This window comes from Ctenocephalides felis, unplaced genomic scaffold (assembly GCF_003426905.1).
Source record: "Ctenocephalides felis isolate EL2017-DRISC unplaced genomic scaffold, ASM342690v1 CF-g0.4_SCAFFOLD_01492, whole genome shotgun sequence".
Taxonomy (NCBI): domain Eukaryota; kingdom Metazoa; phylum Arthropoda; class Insecta; order Siphonaptera; family Pulicidae; genus Ctenocephalides; species Ctenocephalides felis.
The window spans coordinates 15,916,198-15,936,795 of record NW_020537646.1 but is presented as its reverse complement, the minus strand read 5'-3'; the positions used below and the strand labels follow the sequence as shown (position 1 = coordinate 15,936,795).

The following is a 20,598-nucleotide window of genomic DNA, read 5'->3' as shown; positions in this document are numbered from 1 at the left end:
TTTTAATAATTCAAAAAACATTTGACTTGTATTGTCAAGATGAAGAACTGATCAAATTTTCATGAGGGCAGGTCTAGCGGTTTCGGAGATCTAACAAAAAAAGTGAAAAAAAATGCTATTTGGTGGTCAAAAATGATCATTAGACATATGCACATCAAATTATCAGATATTTTATAGAGATTTTAACAATAAGTATAAATTTTGTTTGCATTCCTATGGGTTCCGTACCAATGTTTATTCGTTAGACGGCGACGCGGCGTTACGCGCTTTGACTTTTTGTCTCTATGCAGTTAAAGCAGTACGCCGCTTTGAAAAAAAGTTCAGATCTTCCAAAATATGCCAAAATAAAGAAAACAATATTTTTTCAAAAAAAAATTTAAAAAAAATTTAATTTTTTTTTAAAAAAAAAATTTTTTTTCAAAAAAAAGTAATTTTTGTCCAATTTATAGTTTCTCGAAATCTTATTTTTTCGAAGTAAATTTTTTTTTAAAATGTCAATCGTTTTTAAAAAAAATAATAATTTTGGTACGGGAAGTTCCAGCAATTTGCCTTAAGGCACGATGCCTTAATTGCCTTAAGACAGAATTCCACTTACAGCTAGTTTACGAAAATTATTCACGTGTACTTACTGATGCTCTTTTTTGGAATTAATCTCAAAAAGTACATAAATTTTAGGTAAGTTATACCAAATTTTCTTTGTCCTGGAACTATCATGTCTCATCTTACAGGTTCAAACAGTACTCTACAGTCAATGCTAAATATTCCCGAATAGAAACCCGATACCACGTCTATTATCACATTAAGCGATTATAATGTGTTTACGGTTCAGGAGAGACTTAATCTGTCTAACGTATAATGTATTAATTTACATCGCATACCGTTCAAAGTACAATTAATATGCCTCTCCTTTGCAAAACCGCGAAATTAAGTTGAGCCCCCTTCGAAGGTGGATCAAAATTGCGACAGGCTCGTTCGCGAAATTAATCATTCTGTAAGAGCCCTAAGGAAAGTGTGTTTGAAGTCTCATAATGACACTGGGTTTCATAATCTCTCACAGGTACGAGATGAACACTTTGTGAATGGCTTTGTGTCAATATATTTTACGAAATCAAATATATTATTTTCTGAATGATTGTAACGTTGGAAATGTGAACATTATAATGATCGGTAAAAATATTTGATATACTCTTTCATATTTTATGTAAAATGCAATATTTTTTGTAAAGTTATTTGACACCTCTTGAAGAAAATAACATAAATCAATGGTTCTTCAAATTTTTTTTTATTTTAAATTAATACTAATAATTATAATAAAATTTAGGACTAATAGTAATAATAAACAATAATATCAGTAATAATAATAATAATGATGATAAAATTTTTTACTCTTTTATAAGAGTTTAGAAATAAAATAATTTTAAATTAAATACAAAAAAAATATACTCTTGTTCTTTCTCTAATGTCCCTCTAATCACTTTGAAAACGTGATTAAAAATTTAATATAAGTCAGATTGCATTATTAAACTGGCCTCGTTAAATAATTTATAAAATTGTACATATTTATTATTATCTATATATCTTGGATCATATTATATATAATCTAACAAGTAATACGTTAAATTATCTAATATATAAAATTATAAATGAATAACAAATTATATATTTGTACTAGTTTTGAATCTAGGTGTTTATCATGATTTAGCTTGAGAAATTCTTCAAATATAAAAATTAAAAAAAAACAAGAATGCTATATATTTTTTTGTAAGTATCTATTATACACTTTTTTAAAGCTTTTGAAAAAATGTTGCATAATTGTATGACAAGGATTTTGTGTTATTTAATTTGTATATTCTGAAGATTTTTATTGCTAATTAATGACACACACCTAGTACCCAAGAGAGTATAAATAAATAATTATAAACTTTTTTACCCTATATATATATATATATATATATATATATATATATATATATATATATATATATATTGAAACTGGACCCTAATCCTTCCTAACCACTTGAAATTGAGTAGAGAATTTGGACACCGACGATCGTTGGTGGGGCAGAAGACAGTATTTTTAACGACTTGTAACGGATAACACATAATGCTAATTTAGGTTTCCATATTTTAAATTTTAAATAACACACTGATGATGAGGCAAACCTAGTCTCGAAACGTTTGTGAAAATTATTATTTAATAAATTAGTGCAAAAAAGAGTGTTGTTGTTCATATTTTTAAATTAATATATATATATATATATATATATATATATGTATATATATGTATATATAAACCAAAAATGATATAAAACCTTTAACTTTCTTAGATATCATATGAAACTTTACCTCAAAATTTGTTATATCATTCCATCCCTATTCCCTAAAACGAGATAATTCAATGTATTTGAGAAACTGCGTGTTAAGAACACATGAACATGAGTTTCCGAATAATATGTCTCAATATTCGGTTCCGTATGCATCGTATGTAATAAGATATTCCATAATATGAGTTATACGTTGTTAGCAGATGAAGTACAAAGCACAATACACCGAGTTCAGATCTCAGGTGGCGTCTCATATGTATAGACACGTTAATACGCAAATATCTTTTGTATATACGAATATTATGCATATCGCCTGCATGAACTCGAGGAATAATATGGTAATACAATAAATACGAAATACACATTTCAGGATAAATAAAAGTGGATATTGAACACGTCTAACATTAGAACACATTTGAAACCTTCAACATTTTCATATGTGTATCCCATTTGAAATGAATTTAATACAATTTTAAAATAATGCCTTTTTTAACATTATCAATAGATATGACTATTTTTATTAAGTTACAAAAAATGTTTAAATTGTAAAATTCAAAGTAATGGACTTCAAAATCTTAATGCTATAGCATTCATGTTATTGTGCATCATAATGAAAATGAATGCTATAGCATATTCGGCCCCATACGTATTGAAAAAATAAAACATCATTATTTTTAATTATATATTATAACTGTTCCAATTAAAATATTATTGAGAGTGTGACTCATAATATTTTTGTACATTTGGAATTTAAATAATATTCAAATAACAAAACATTTAACATTTGAAATAGTAGCAATGATTTAAATGAAATATATAAAAGGTGCTGTATGCCACTTACGACAAATCACATTACAAAGCAAATATGAGAGGATACACTATTTTGCCTTTTTATCAAGCTAAATTTTAATCGAGCTTAATTTTGCCATCCCTGGATTTTCAGAAAAACTTATCATTGATAAAAGTCTTTTCTTAAAAGCGCATTCATATTTTAATATTTATTATTAGGCGTGTATATAAAAGTTACATATATGTTTGTCATTCAAATCTCAAAAATTATGTAGAAAATTCTGTAAAAATTATGTAAAATGCTACGAAAGTCTAATTGAATATTGTAGATTCTCGATCTAGGTAAGTATGTGGAATACTAACTATATGGAAATTAATACTAATTACTCCAATATAACAAGATAAAAAATTCTTTTTAATATTTTATTGTCCATTTAGAGTTTAGCATAAAACTATAATTAGCTCATACTTTATTTAAGATTAGCAATTACATATTCAAACAATTTTCGTTAAATAGAGAAACGCGAAGATCTTATACTGCCTCTTGCAGCCTAATTTTAATAATTTTTATAATGCATAGCATTTAATTTTTACATTTGCAAAAATGCATCTTAATGTACAATTTTTATTACAAATGGTATGGATAATGGATGCTTTTCCATAGAAAATTAGCCCCACATTGGAATTTCCTCAAAATTTAGTATACCTATTTTCTATTCTTATCTCTCTTTATTTGACTCAAAAATCATTAAAGTTTTGCAAAAGTGTCCCGTTTTTGTCAAAGTCATTTTTTTGTTTTAACCGTAAAAAATCGGTTTGAAATTGACATAGTTGTATTTACAGTCGTAGTCTAGAAAAACACTAATAATTTGCAAATACACGAAAAAGTTAAAATAATTCCTTATTTTGTATTTTCAGGCAGTGCGTTTCAACTAAATTTTAATTGAAATTTTTTTTTTTATTTCACCGGTATCTACTCCAAATATAGAAAAAAGTGTGACAGTCTAACTAATTTTTAATTAGCAAATTTGAAAGCCTATATATCACTAAAAATATTTTGTTTCTCAAATTATCATTTAGCTGATTGTGATCGATAAGTAGAAGTCCTATGGCATACTAATTTTTTGTTTGTTATTTTATCAATTATATATTTAAAATAACTTGTATTTAAAACTAACACAAGTATCTTTTATCAATATCTCCATACACAAAGTCTGATAATTAACTAATTCGTGCAGCAAAGTTTGGTCTCTCAAAAGCTGATCCTGAGATGTTCGACGCATTCAGCGTATAAGTTTCAGTGACGTCGCCCGCCCTGATAAACTTTCCTTTATGGAACTTCATATAAACACATCGTGTCTTGTTAAATTAGAACTTTCCTCTTGCTGAATTAAACAGATGTGTAATCTATCTATCAGAACCTTATTGACGACTCGAATGATTGAATGAGAAAATTAGTTCGACTGTTGGGCTATTTTAGGAAACACCGAAATCCGTTTCATTCATAGATTGGCTTATACATAATTAGATACTTGGTCTGTTAATTTAAGGTCTATTCATACAGAGATGTTAAATTTTGATATATATATAGTTCAGACGGAGATGTCTTAACAACAAAAGTTCAAACAAAATTAAATATTTTATTGATTCGTCATACAGCATAATAAAGTACTAATGATAAATAATTGTGAAATTGTATAATGTTGGAAAGCTAAAGGCTTATTGTGGTAATAGGCGTTTTTCAATAGATTTTTAAACTATGCTACTGTATCATGCTGAATACTATCAAAATGTCATGTATTTGCTGTGCATTCAGTCGTTTCACACATGAACTGCAACGTCACTCGAATGTTATGAACCTAAGTCAAAAAGACCCTGTTATCTAACATCGTTTTTTGATATTTGTGCGGTTTCTAGGTATGTTTTCTATCGGACAACCTGACAAAATTGCCTGACTGCAGAACAATCACATGGCTTTTATCAATATTTAGAACGAATTTGTATGGAAAGTTCTCGATAACATAGCCTTGCCAGAACATTGGTCTGTTGTGTAGCTGAATCGGTCCCTATATTATAAAAATATTTTTTTGTCTCGATTAGAGATGTAAACCGTCCTGCACAATATTGTCGTTGCTATCAATACTGTTCCTCAGGCCAATGTAGTAAACAGAATTGTGCAGGTACGTCGTTTTTGGTACTTAATACAAAAGTGATTTATCATAAAATTTATGTTTGTATTATTATTATCGATTAATTTTATATTTTATAGAATGTAGTATAATAAGTAGATTTAAAGATATATTAATTTAAAAAAAAATTGATTCCTCAAACTCCTATAGCTTCCCTATGCATGTTAATTTTTTTTATTGATGAGTAATTTGTTAGTTTTATTTATTTAGCAAAATTTGTTTATTATGTATTAATTTGCTAATAAACTATGGAAATAGCAATTTAACTTGAACATTGTGCAATATAAATAAATTTCGATTAACCAAAGGTGCCTCTGGGTAATAATGAAATGTAGGCAATCACATTATAAATTGACTTTTAGTTTCATTAGTTATGTGGAAAGTGTTGCGTAAGAAAGCTTTAACTTCTATTGTTTCGAGTTGGCGAACTCAATTTCGAACAAGATCCAATACATTATTATCTACCTTAGTTAGTAAATTGGAGAAATTAATTCAATGCAATATCTAAAGCATGTTCCGCTTCAAGTGAAACCTGAAAACCAAATCAAGCTATGTTCATCTTAATCCTTTATGGGCTGACGTCCCATGTTCAAAGTCCCACAAAGAATGTTCTTTTTTCAATCACAAAATTTAGAGAAATAAAAATGCTGTAATTATAAGCCTATACATGCAAATGAAAAACAACCAAATAAGTTGAAATAATTTTTTAGCATTATTGAACTACATGACTTTCAAGTTGTATCAGTCTATAATGTTCGTACTTTTGTGTATGACAAAGTTATTCATGTTGAAAAGCCTGGCCAAGGCATAGTTCAATAAATATTAATATTGATAGTCTTGATAATGTTATAGATTTAAGATCAATGCATTATCTCTCGAAAAATATGAAAAACAATTAAATGTGTCCTGAAAGCTATGCTATATATTATATAAAATTATATTATATAATAACCTTTATATAAAATGAATCATAAAATAAGGAGCTCCAAAGATCATCAATATTTTCTACCGATATTTGGATTGTTCGTATAAAATACGCGTTGGTTAAGGAACTCAAACCTTTCCTTTCTCAACCATCAAGCTTTTTGTATGAAAATGTTATTTTAAGTTAAAAAGCCTGACAAGGCAAACATTAAACATTAATTTTGGTTGTCTTGACGATGTTGTAGAATTAAAAATATACATTATCATTCAAAACAGCCAATTTTTTTGGTAAAATATAAAAAAAAATTAAATGTGTCCTGAAAGTTACGCGAGTTCATAAAGGATTAAAATAAATAAAAAAATAAGGAGCTCTAAATATAACAAATATCATTGATATTTTTTACCGATATCTGGATTTCTCATATAAAATACGAGTAAGTTAAGGAATACAAATCTTTCTCTCTTCAGACATCTAACTTTGTATATGAGAATGTTCTTTCAGGATAAAAAGACTTGCAAGGGTCATAAATATTAATATTGGTTATCTTGACAATGGAATTAAGGTAAATGCATCACCACATGAAAACAGAAATAATTGTTAGGTAAAATTCAAAAAATTTTAGATGTATCCTGATAGTTATGCGGGCCCATAAAGGATTAAAATAAATCATAAAAATGCCTACGTGAAGTTAATAAGGAACTCTGAATATAACTAAAAATTTCAATATTATCTACTGATATTTGGGTTCCTCATATAAAATACGAGTATAGGTCAAGGAATCCAAATCTTTCCCTCTTCAGTCATCAAACTTTGTGTAGATAAATGTTATTTCAGGTTGAAAAGCCTTGCAAGGGTCATAAATATTAATATTGGTTATCTTGACAATGGAATTAAGATTTAAGCATCGCCACACGAGAACAGAAATAATTGTTTGGTAAAATATCAAAAAAAATGATTTGTGTCCTGATGTGCGTGCCCATAAAGGATTAAAATATCATAAAATAAGGAGATCCAAATATGACAAAAATCGTCAATATTTCCTATTAATATTTGGATTTCTCATATAAAATATGCAAAGGAATACAAATTTTTCCCTCTCCTTTGCACCCTCAAACGAATATTTACTTTACAAACTCGGCATATGTAATCTTTAATCAGAAAACACCTTTCCGGATTTCTATCACTTTATTTTTTCTGCGCACGTTGTACGCTAAGGGGAGATTGTATTAAAATTCACCAAGACTTCATTAATTTTCGCCCCGTCTGCGTGGAACGAACGAAAGTAGAAAAAAATAAAATAAAGCGTATTGATTTCGAAAAATCGCGCTCTCGTCGGCTCCGGAAACCGGAAATTAATGGATAAGAGGTAATCCCATAGGGTGCTCCGGTGCTCCGGCCCGTTCCGCCCGGATGATCGGTTTACGTGAAGATTTGCATTCGGTTTGAAAAATTGAAAATACATTTCTTAAATGATCTGAGGCAAATACTATATAAACAGATTCTCAATTAGGTATGCATATCAGTTGATGTAATTTTGTTACAGGTTTATTTTATAGAATAAATATACAATTGTAATTGATACTAGTTATAAACTAGTAGGATGTATGGCAACGTGCCTTAAGGCAAATTGCTGGAACTTCCCGTACCGTAACGAAATGTTCGAGGAATTTTGAATGTTTTCAAATAGATTATTATAAATAAGTATTGTAACATTGTCTAATATTTATAAGAATTATATAAACTGAATTGCAAAGTTGAAATTATTTGTTTAAAGTCTATAGAACTATAGCCAGAATTAAAAATAAAATCTGAATTAAATCAGTATTTTGATATACAAAAAAAATTTTTTTGAAAAAAAAAGTTGAAACAAAATTTTTTTTTCAAAATCAATTATTTTGTTAAGACAAGCAGAAAGTTTTTGAATCATTTAAATCGGACGCTTAGTTCTCTCAAAAACTGCCATTTTTTACATATTTAGCTCCGTATCTTCGAAATGGCTGGGCCTGCTAAAAACTAATAAACACTTCTCCGAATCATGTTTTTTAGATCATTCAAATCGGATACTCCGTTCTCTCAAAAACTCGATTTCTATTCTCTGCACTCTTTGCTCCGTATCTTCGAAACGGCTGGACCTGCCTTTGCCAAAACCTAATCAGCTCTTTTCTATATCAATAGGAATCGAATGTTTTTTGAACCATTCAAATCGGTTGATCCGTGCGCCCGAAAACGTGACTGGAAATTTGTATTCATACATACGTACACACACACAAACATCCATTTTTTCTGAGGTATGCCAAAATGTTCAGAAACCTTCAAAACGTCGAGAAATGTAAAAATTTTCATTTTCGATTTTTGGCCCATTACAATAACTTACCCTACGGGAAGTTAATTAATGTTATATAATATTATTGTTTCTATTACTGGAAAAGTTGCGTCAACAGAATATATATCTATGAATAATGATCAAAGTAAAATTGAATTCATTTCACATAATCTGTATTCGATTAAAATTATTTTGTTATTTGCTGTAATCCAATCCGTATTGTTCATAATATGAATTTTCAGAGCAAATAATTGCCAATCACAAAACAATATAACGCAGAATCGAATAATTACTTCTCTCTCTACTTTATCAACATTTGTGATTGGCAATCATTTTCTATCTGCATTATAATGGATAAAATATAGAAAATCCGTATAATGATGTTATTTGCAAATAATAATTTCGTAATAAAATTTCATTATATCATGCAAACTAAAGTTTGTGGAAGATAATTAATATCAGAATTAGTCTGATCATGAATTTGTTTTATATGTTTTGGTAATTAAATAACAAGCAAATAACTGTTTTGTTGAAATTCATATTTTAAAACTGGCCTAAGTAAAAGTGCTAGTTTAAGAAAAACTTTTGGTAGATGAAAAGTTCAAAATACGTTTTTGTTTAATTTTGTTTTTTCACTCGCTCTTTATTTATTTAACAAATATTACAAAGTTCGCAATCTATAGCAGTAACAAAAAAAGATTTGAAAATAAAGGATTCAAGTTCAGTTTTAGTTTAAAAAAAGCTTCTGATAAAACAATTTTAAGAAAAACAAACGATGATTAATTTGATGATTAATCTGTAACATACAGATTGTGGAATTGCTGGTATATATTGACATAAATTAATTTATGATTTTATAAAGATTTAAAATTTATGATCGTCACATAAAAACGTGAGCAGTTAATTGACATTTAATTATTATTAATATTGATATTATTTTAAGATTGATATTTTAGCTATAAATTATATTTAAAATAACTCTTTTTTCAGTGCCATATTTAAAAATTCTGTATCAAATCTGAAGACAGAATCATTTCTTATAAAATTAGTCTTTTTTTATTCTCTTCATACTTTATTTATATTATTGGTCCATATTAGTCCTAAATATATATATCTCAACATTTATTTCTACTAATCCACGCCATTTTTTTGTATAAAAGAAAATATTGAAAAATCAGCGTTAGAAGTATTTGATTTTCTATTTTACCTTTAATTTGGGATAAACGATCGAATAAAAGAATAAATTTTCATATATGCTCGTTAAAAGTAATCGTTTAATTGTTTTTCAATAATGACGTTTTTCTAATGAATTTTATTATTAGTTCTTCTAATAAATTGTATTTTTAATTATATAGAGATCGATCACATAAAGTATAAGATAAATTCATCCCTTAAATTTAACTAAATATTTTCTGTGCCATATATGTATGCAAACATTTTACTATTATAATTCAAATGTAATTGTTTTTGAGCATTTGTATAACTAACTAAACTAAAAATTCTTAAAAACAATAATATATTAAGAAGTAATGGATTCAAATCTTAGAAATATTTTATCTATAATTTGAAGTAAGAGAATACACTCTCATATAAACTCTCATGTTAACTACTCTTGGTTATTCGCATAATATAGCAACTGTTTTTCTTTACTAAAACATAAAATCCAGCCAAGCATTATAAAAATCTGTAGTTTATCTTTTATTTTTAATCATATATAGTGAAAAATAATTTTATCCCTTAAATTTTTCTATCTTAGTGTTATATGTTATATATGTACATATAATATTTGCACATCCAATACAATTTCTTTCATGCACTGTATCATTACTATTTTAAGTAGTAATAGATTTAACCCTTGAATATATTTTGTACATAGGAGTAGTCATGTGAAGGTTTATCGCACAATAATAAAACTGTTTTTTTGTTAAAATATAAATGCTGGTCTAATATTATACAAATGCGTTCATTTAATGAATTTTATTGTCAATTATATAGAATTCACATAAAATATAAAATAATTATATCTCTTAAATTTTCTTCACTATATTTCGTGCCATATGTGTGTGCAAACACGCTACTATTATAATCCAAATGTAATATCATCTTTTTTTACAAATGTACGTATATCAAAATAAAAATGCATGCATCATACAGTTTTTTATGCAAACTCGTCACATGTCCGTCCGTCAGGGCGCAGATCTGAGCCTCGGCGAATGGGCTGCTGCAGGCGAAAGGGCCGCCTCGCCATGCGGCTTGTGTATATCTGCAACACATGCACATAATTAAAAGTTTTAATGAAAACCGTCCTGCTGCGTAATACACGAAAATTTAATTATTTTCACTCGCCAACGTTGCCATAATTACTCGTTGTGATTTAACAAAAAAAGTCCGGTTATTAATTGATACGTCCGCCAGTGGACTATTGGCGGGCGCGTTTTTAATTTTTTATAAGCAATTTAATTATATCGATGATGAACGACAAAATGTTGAATATTATGCAGTCGTGTGATATTTTCATCAAGCGGGAATGAAAAAATATTTTTCATGCGATGTGTTTTTAATGAATATTATAGTCCATGATTATTATTTTTACTTTTAAATTGGAACGTAGCGTACGTTGTGATATTTAAAAAAATAGTGAAGTACAGAAGGGACGAGCTTTACCGTATCATTAAAATATTCATACAATAATTGTGATTGGAGTATGATAATAAAGTATAAACAACGATACTGTGGGTTCCTGAAAAGTTTTACAGTGAATTGAGTGTATGTTGTATAGTGAAAATACATCGCCGTATCGAGAATTTTTTGGGGGCCCTCACAAAATTGAATAATACCTCACAAAATAAAAAAAAATACATAAAGTTAATACAAATATGATATGTAATCAATATTTATCTGTCACATTTCCACAACATTTGTGATACAATTCACACACATATTATATCATTTAAATGCACACACATATTATATCATTTACAGCTGACTTTTAAGTAGATTTTAAAGAAATGCTTACTTGATAGTAGATTTAAATCAGGTTCAAGCCTGAAACTGAGCACATCCCAACTTAGATCCTGACTAGATTGTTATAAAATTTCGACAGAATTTCTAATCGATTCTCCTTAGATTCTTACCAGAATTGTTTCACCTTCTGATTAGATGCTTGTTAGGCCCGTACTACCTTGTTAGATTTTTACCAGAATGTTATTAGATTCTCAATAAAATATTATTAGATTTTTAACAGAATTTCATTACATTCTAATCAGTGTCTCATCGGAGTCCTATCAGGTTCTAAATGAACTGCTAATAGATTTATGTTAGTCTTATCACATTATGTTAGTCTTATCTTACTAGGTTGTCCTATGAGACTCCTAATTGCAATAACATTTTCACAACTTCTTAATACAATTCAAATTCAATATTCACACGAATATCATTCATAGCTGACTTTTTAGTAGATTTTAAATAAATGGTTACTTGATACTAGATTTTATTCAAGTTTTAGCCTGAAACTGAGCACATTCCAACTACATCCTGACTAAATCGTTATAAAATTCCAACAGAAGTTCTAGGCGATTCTCATTAGATTCTTACCAGATTTATTTCGGATTCTGATTATTAGGCTCGCACTAGCTTCTTAGATTTAGTCTAAGATTCTAGCCAGAGTCTTAGTAGGTTCTGGCTGGATTCTTTATAGTCTTTTCTCAGAATTTTATCACTTTAAGACTCTCGACAAAACCTTATAAGAATCTGATCTAATTTTGATGATAATCTAGTCGGAATGTCAAATCAAATTAGTTATTACATTTCTACTGGAGTTTTATTAGATTATTATGAGACCATTGTCGGATTCTAACTTTTTTAGTATCCTGGCTGGATTCATATTAGATTTGATATTAGATTGACCAGAATATTATTGGACTCATACCAGACTCGTGTCATATTCTTATTGTATTCTACCTGGATTCTTATCAATTTATAGCCAAAGTCTTCTGGTTAAATTGTTATTAGATTCCTCTTGGATTGTAAGTAGATTCTTATCATATTATATTTGGGTTTTTATTGCATTCTGACTACAATCTTATTTTGTCTGGTTTTTTTATGTTATGATTTTTATGTCTAGTTAGATTAAAAAAAGTGAAAATTTGTTTCATAAATTTTGTTTATGCTTAATTTATCAAAATCTTGAAAAATGTTAACAAATAGACCTCGTTTTGATGTATTAAAATCCAATCAGAAATAAACCACGTCATTCTCTTGTAAACAATGTCAGCTTTGAAGTCTCTACCAACACATTGCTCGTAGCGTATTTATACTAAATCCAGCGTTTGACAGAATATTGAATTTGATTTGTACTGATTTCGATGCTGGCGGTAGTTGAAGCAAGTTTGCTGTTACGTGATTGCTGCGAGCCTCTGCTCCATGTCCCTGCTGCACCGGTGTGTTACGTTTAATGCACACACGTCTTTAACAAACAGTCGGAGTAACGCAAACAAGAATTTCCAATCAGTTCCAATCAAATCTCGCATTGGGATACCTAGTGCCTAGAACCTAGCGCCTAAATAGGGGGCATGTTAAACAACATTGAAACTATTTGGTAAGTGCCTGCTTTTGGTGTGTGGGTCTGGGAAACACGACCAAATTCAGGCAGTCGCAGAATTGTTTATGAACTTTTGCAGTGGATTTCAATTCAGTAAGCCAAGCTTTTTATCGCAATTTTTTATTAATTAAAAAATATTCTAATGGAAGCAACTGATATTATTACTAACGATTTTTATAAACTGTAGATTCAAAGTTTAAGGTCGAACATTAGGAAAATTTAATTAAAGATTTTTTTTATAATAGTCCTATAAGCTGTTGTGCTGATTTTGACTTAATAAGACTTTCTGTATTCAGTTTTCCTGCAATTTATATAATTGAATTATTACTAATGCTAGGAACTTATATGGATATTTTTTTGCTCCCAAGTGCTCACATGCTTCCAAATTGATGAAAAAAAATCTCTGAAAGTTTTATCTCTTAATATTAACTTTAAGATAATCCGCACTCCAATCAAAGTTACTTATGGAAATAACTTGGTTAAAATTCTATTTGTTTTTTAGAACTTTATAACTTAGCGACAAGTGAATCTTAATACTAGTCTGTTTGACAGATGGCAACCCAAACAGTTGTCACATCTCAGTATGATATATTATAATTACAGTTTATGTAATAGGACAAATATTTTTATTGGTGCAGTAATACCGGGTGAGGGCTATTTTCACTTGGAAAAATATTGTTATCTATATTTCCAAGTAAAAATCCTTATCACTGCTGCCTGACAATAGACTGCTCAAAGTGGGTATCGAATTTCCTGCACCAAAAATTATTTTTTTTTAAAAAAGATTCAAATTTTTTTAGAACTTTGAAAACAATAGATTTATAAGAGTTTTAAAATCTCGTAAAAAAGGACCTTTTTGAAAAAATTTAATTTTTTTATACTTTGAAGTATTTGAAAATTGCGGCGTGAGCGCCAGTACAAGAAAAATATTTTTTGAATCATCTAAATCAGACTCTCTGTTCTCTCAAAAATTCAGTTACCATTTTTACCAAAAACTATTCAGCACGTCTCATTATCAATAGAAATCGAATGTTTTTTTAATCATTCAAATCGGTTGATCCGCACTCTCGAAATTGTCGACAAAGTATTGTATCCGCACATACATATACTTACACACACACATCTATTACACACACACATACATCCATCATTTTTAAATTGAGTGAAGAACCATGGACTATATTCTTTGATTTTTAACAAGATTGACGTGATTGAAATGTTAATATTTATGCAAAAAACTAATCAGCACATCTCTTTATCAATAGAAATCGAAAGTTATTAGAATCATCTAAATAGGTTGATTCGAAAACGAAAAATTGTATCCGCACATACGCACACACATACATCCATTATTTCCAAGGTATGCCAAAATGTTCAGAAACCTCTGGAACTTAAAGATATATGAAAATTTTCATTTTCAATTTTTCTACAATCCCTACGGGAAGTTAAAAATATGACTTTCTCTTATAAAATATGTCATGCAAGTCTGTGTTCTGAAAATGTAAAAGTAACAGCAAATAGTACTGATTTTCTTACTGATGTGCTTTATAGGCATTACATAATATAACTTTTCCCATTCAAAATGCATTCTGCAAATAAAACTATCTTATATCTTCTAAGATGCTTTCTAAATGTAACAATATATATTATAGTATCTCATACCAGCCATCTCTCCTTTGATTCGATTGTGATAAATAGTACGCAGTTTTGCAGAAGGGGAGTCGATAATACTCGTATAAATGATAAGTATTAAAATGTATAGGTTGTCATCTTGAAAGGAAACTGCTTGGCTATTTCCTATGTTATTAAAATCACATCAACGCCCGGAGTATGGAAAGTCTTCGTTTTGTTAGCCGAGAGTAAATCTTCTGAATAATACGCAATACTGGCATACTGTAGATGTAGAAGCTGTTGTGCATAATCACAATAAGACTTTCTGTATTAATGTACAAATCAGTTATCCTTCAATTTATATAATCGATGTATTTCTTGTGCTAGAAACTTATATGGATGTTTTCGAATTTCTTTGCTCCCAGTGATTCAAATCCTTCCAAATTGATGAAAAAAAAATCTAGCTCCTAATATTAACTTTAAGATAATCCGCACTTCAACCAAAGTTACTTATGAAAATCAAAATTAAAAATTCCATTTGGTTTTTAGAATTTTATAACTCAGCGACAAATGAATCAAAATTTTGAGAGTATCATTGTATTTGCTTATTTTGATCATATACGTAAACAAATTATGACAAAAATTAGATATATTTTTTAAAATAAGTATTTACTTAGGAAAAAAACCAAGAAACTTTGGTTGGATTGCGGACTATCTTCAAACTAATATTTAATAGCCGTAAACTTTTAGAGATTTTTTTTATTTATTTGAAAGCATTTGAGCCCCTGGGAGCGAATAAATTCTAAAATATCCATACTAAGGACCTCCCTAATATATATATATATATATATATATATATATATATATATATTCATATTCCATAAAACTATGTTTTTCTGCAATAAGTACGATTATCATCCGCGCATGAAAATATTTCAGTTTCTAACTTTTCAATTGCAAAGTTTGAAACTGAAAAACATTTGAAAATGTATCGTAACAGCCAGGTATTTTTCATATATAAATATGAATATTTTCATTTAAAAGTTATGAAAAATAACTTAAAGAATATTGTTCGAGTTTTTGACAACAATCTGCACGATATATATGCTTGAATTTTGTTTTTTGTCTCAATATTTCATTTTTATTGCTTCTACGAAAACTGAAGAATACAATTTTAAAAGATATTTTAGTAGAGTTGAGAGTTAACATAAAATTATATAATTTCACTAAAATTCTTTTTGCATTACCAAGTTTAAAATTATATGTTAACGAACCCAATAAAACTTTTATTTTGGATAAATAATAAAACTTTTTGATTTTGGAAATACTACTTGTAAAAATATTACTTTTCATATGTATATTTCACAATAATTAACAACATCAAAGCTTATGGAAATGCGTAGCTGACACAATCACATAATTAACTATTGTTTTGAAATAATTGAGGAATTTTGATTAATTAACAAGCATTGCATAAAGAACATCGGTTGTGTTTGTCAACACTTTTAATTGTTTGCAAATATACGTATAAAATTTATTACTGTCATTGCTAAGAAAAATGTTTATTTATATGAGTACAATATTTAGCTTTGAAATTTTCAGCAAAATGGCTGTATGTAAATTTTAAGGGAAATCCATAATCATAAATCTTTTATTTGTACATTTTGTCAAGATTCTAAATTCGTTTTAAAAGTATTTTATTTTATAATGCTGTATAATATGAATAATTTTTCTATTGTATCTTTATAAAAAATCAAATTGTACATTTTGAATTTTCACTAAAAATATTTGAAAATACGTCGAGCTATAAATGATTACATTCATGAGTTATGTATTCGTTTTCTAGTTTAGAATATGGGCTTTTTATTCAGAAAGTTTATATATAATATATATATATATATATATATATAAATCACATGTGTAAAACTGTGAGATTTTGACTGCGCCTTGTTCTAAATTAGAAGTTACTATGGATATATGAACCATATGAACTTTTCGTTTTAGTTATAATTTTATAATCATGAAGGATAATTTAATATTGATAGAGGAAAATTAATATATCTATTAATTACACTGATTTTACTTGCAGATTTATCGTGAAGATCAATTGAATTAATCGAGTGAAGCAACATCGACAGTGAATGGTACAATCAACAGTCAGGATGACGCTTTATTTATATTGCGGATTGCTCTTGGTGATGCAAGGTTGGTAAACCAAAGACATTTACTTATTATATTTGTGAAGGGTTATTTCAATATGCCAATATCTCTTACTTAGCACATACGTACTTATTAGCACAATATATTGACTTATTTAAATTTCAAAACCTTAATATACAAGTATAGTGTATTAGTGAAAATAAAAAAATAATAGAAAAATTTTGAAAATTAAAGAAAAATTTCAGTATTTTCAGAAAAAGCAATTTTTTCGATATTCAAAATTTACAAATTTTCAAAAAAATTCTGAAATGTAATTCAAATTCTTGAAAAATCAAACTCTTCTTTTTGAGCTTTTAAGAACTTCAAATTGCGGGAAGTTCCAAAAAGGGTCTGGGCGTGTTTCCATAGAGAATTGGCTCCACCCTGGTATTTAAATGATTTTGATACCATTCTATAGATATTTTCGAGAAATTCGAAACACCCAATTTCAAATCCGTAGCCCATCATTTGGCCGAGATATCAGTGAAAAACAGTGGCCCCTTTTTCAAACTCACTTTTTGGCAGAAAAATATTGGAAATTAAAATTAAAAACTTTTTATTCATCATATCTGATTTTATTTCTATCATTTGTTTATTCTTTTTCATATGGTTGTTCATAACAAATAATGTGAGAAAATATTTGTTAGTGCGTGAAAAGGTAAAAATGATTTTTCATTTTCCATTTTCTACCAGTGCGGCTCTTTTTGACTACTTTTATATTAGCATCATTCGAAACCCTGTATATTTTTCTTTTATTATTCAAACATTCATTTAAATCTAAGTGGAACTTGGGAGAAAAGTTGGAAAAACTTAACTAGTACGCGTTCAAGAACGCCCATATAAAGTCGCCTTGCAAGAGCGCGTCTCGAGAAATCTGTATTAAGTATGGAAACATTTATTAAAAACCAAAATTTATTTATATTTATTTATATTTTATTGTATTAAGTATACTCATTAGTCATAATAAAAAATCCAACGCGCTGAATAAAAACTAATATATTTCAATGTATGAAAAACTTAAGATTTCAATATTTTCATATATTAAAAGTAAGTATTGAAAAATATTCTCTGTGAGCAATTTGTTTACACATAGAATTTCACAAATTTAATTTATGTGGTTTTCTTTTCATGGAGAATAGGTTAAATAGCAATTATTTAGTTTTTGAATCGATATTAGTGCAAGGCACGATTGCCGTGCACACTAGAGTTTTTTTTTTTTTTTTTTGATGTGTCAAATCATGACTCGTTTGTGTTTCAGAAAATCCTTCGGTCTACCTTTTAAAATGTATTAATTCGGGCACATTGGCTTTTCTACCTAGGTGCAATAATCCAACGCTTCACATGTTTTACATAACAGTCTGCGGCGGGCGTTCGTTATCGGACGCACGCGGTGTTCTCCGTGCGGTTTTCTGATCAGGTCACCGGTTTTATATATCACGCCTCATAAACTTTACTACTGCGTGATTACATACTGCGCCATAGTTCGTGCAATTTTCCTATGTCTCTCGTAGTACGGATTTTATGCGTATAAAGACAGGAACAGATCACTAGCGAAAATGTAACATTACAAATGTAACATACCAAAGGAACAGAGTAACGTAATAATTTTCATCTCAAATGCAAGGATCACAAAAATTATATTATTAAAGTTTGATAAATTTCTACCACATAAGCATACGTATACATATTGACGCACCGAAGGTATACAATCAACTCAAGGCTTACTAAAAAATTTTATTTACTAACAATATTAAAGCTAAGCTTTTTTTTGCCAGATGTACATAAAAAAAAGAGGTACCAAAGTACAATATAATTGCAACAAAAAGCTCATTGAGAATTGTTACCTTACTGACAGCAATAACTATTTTTAGGGCTCTTTGCTAATAATGACGTACGTTTTTGGTATGGAAAACACGCCATGCCAACCACACCCTGGTCTGATCCGTACTGTACCAGAATAGAATAAAACCTAATAGAATCAATCAACAGTTCAATACTATATTGAAATGATTTTTATTTGTATATAAATAAAATAAAATTATTTAAATTTTGAATGAAAGAGCACATTACAAAACTTATTACAAATAACCAAGTGACTTTTAGTTTAATTTACAATTTTCGAAATTATTTACATAACGCAATCGGTATAACCACAGCCTATTTCGTTGATATTTTAAAGTGACTACAACATGGTTTCGAGCGATATATCACGGTTAGAGGCGTTTTCCATATTTTCAACGTAAAAAGAATGCATTTGCGCTATCATCATAGTTTCAAAGCAGTGGTTCGAGCAAAAATCCCCTTAATTATAAAGAAAAAATTGCAAAAAAAATTAGTCAAAGATTGACTATATATATATATATATATATATATATATATGTATTAGGGTGGTCCTTAATATAGACATTTTTGAATTTCCTTGCTCCCAAGTCTCAAATGGTCCAAATTGATAAAAAAACAATTCTTTAAAGTTTTAGCTTTTAATATTGTCTCTTTAGATAGTGCGGAAATACAGCAAAACCTTTGTATGGAAATAGCATAAGAAAAATTTCAAAAATTTTAATAATGTTTTTAGATGTAATTAGCGAACAAATGAATGAATAAAACTCATCATTTGTCGCTAAGTTATACCTAAAACTTTTTTTTAATTTTAAAAAATTTTCCATGCTATTTCCATAAGCAGTTTGATTGAATTGCGCACTATCTAAAGTTAATATTAAGAGCTAAAACTTTCAGAGAATTGTTTTTTATCAATTTGGAACCATTTGAGCCTCTGGGAGCAAGAAATTCGAAAATGTCCATATTAAGGATCACCCTAATATATATATATATATAATATATAAATATAGTTAGTATACTTAACTTTGGGCACCTGGAAAAAGTTATGAATTCATCCGTAGAAGGGTTCTCTTCCGGATTGCATCCGTTCTTCATCGATACCGTATTGGCCTACTGACCGAATACCCAAATCTTCATTTAACACCCTGAATAATTTAGCTCAAAACATATTTAAGGCCGATCTTCGACCACACATGCCTAATAAATTTACAAGGGATGCGATTATTATTACATATCAGTTAAATCAAGTATTAGCAAGATGAGAAAAATTCTGGTCGCTACGTTGACTAGGAATTTTCAAAAGATATTGTAAATAAATGTCTTTCACTTTTACTGTACAGCTCTACGTTATCTGAATAATTTAGGTTAAAACATATATTTAAGGCCTTGCCTAATAAATTTAAAGGAGATGCGATTAATTATTACACATCAGTTATATTTTAATTATGTAAATGACTTTTTCTCGAACTATTGTTCAAGTTAAATCATCGATGAATTTATGTTTCTTTTAATTCTAAAGCGCTCTACTTTATGAGACTTATGAGAGTTTATTCGTTGTATTAACAATTTACACCAATTATATTATAGAATGATGTAGGTGCACCCTGGTTCGTGAGTGAAAAATCTCTCACAATGTAAGAGTGTTTCCTAACCTTTTATGGGCACGACCCATCTTATGAGGTAGGGGTATCGTATAAGAAATGCAAATATTACATAGATTTTTTATTAAATATCTTTTTTCTACAGGAATTTGTTTTGGTATAAAATATTGAAAATATCTACCATCACATTCAAATCAC

At 28.4% G+C, this 20,598-nt stretch overlaps 1 protein-coding gene across 1 annotated transcript in view; it reads left to right on the top strand.

Moving 5' to 3' along the window:
- LOC113370932 overlaps window positions 1-16,883 on the top strand; it is a 244,730-nt gene extending 227,847 nt beyond the window's left edge. The window contains exon 6 of the mRNA XM_026611602.1: window positions 16,851-16,883. Within this exon, the coding sequence (XP_026467387.1) occupies window positions 16,851-16,872 (22 nt within the window). The 3' untranslated portion in view covers window positions 16,873-16,883. The remainder of the gene's footprint in view (window positions 1-16,850) is intronic.
- Window positions 16,884-20,598: the final 3,715 nt, after the last annotated feature.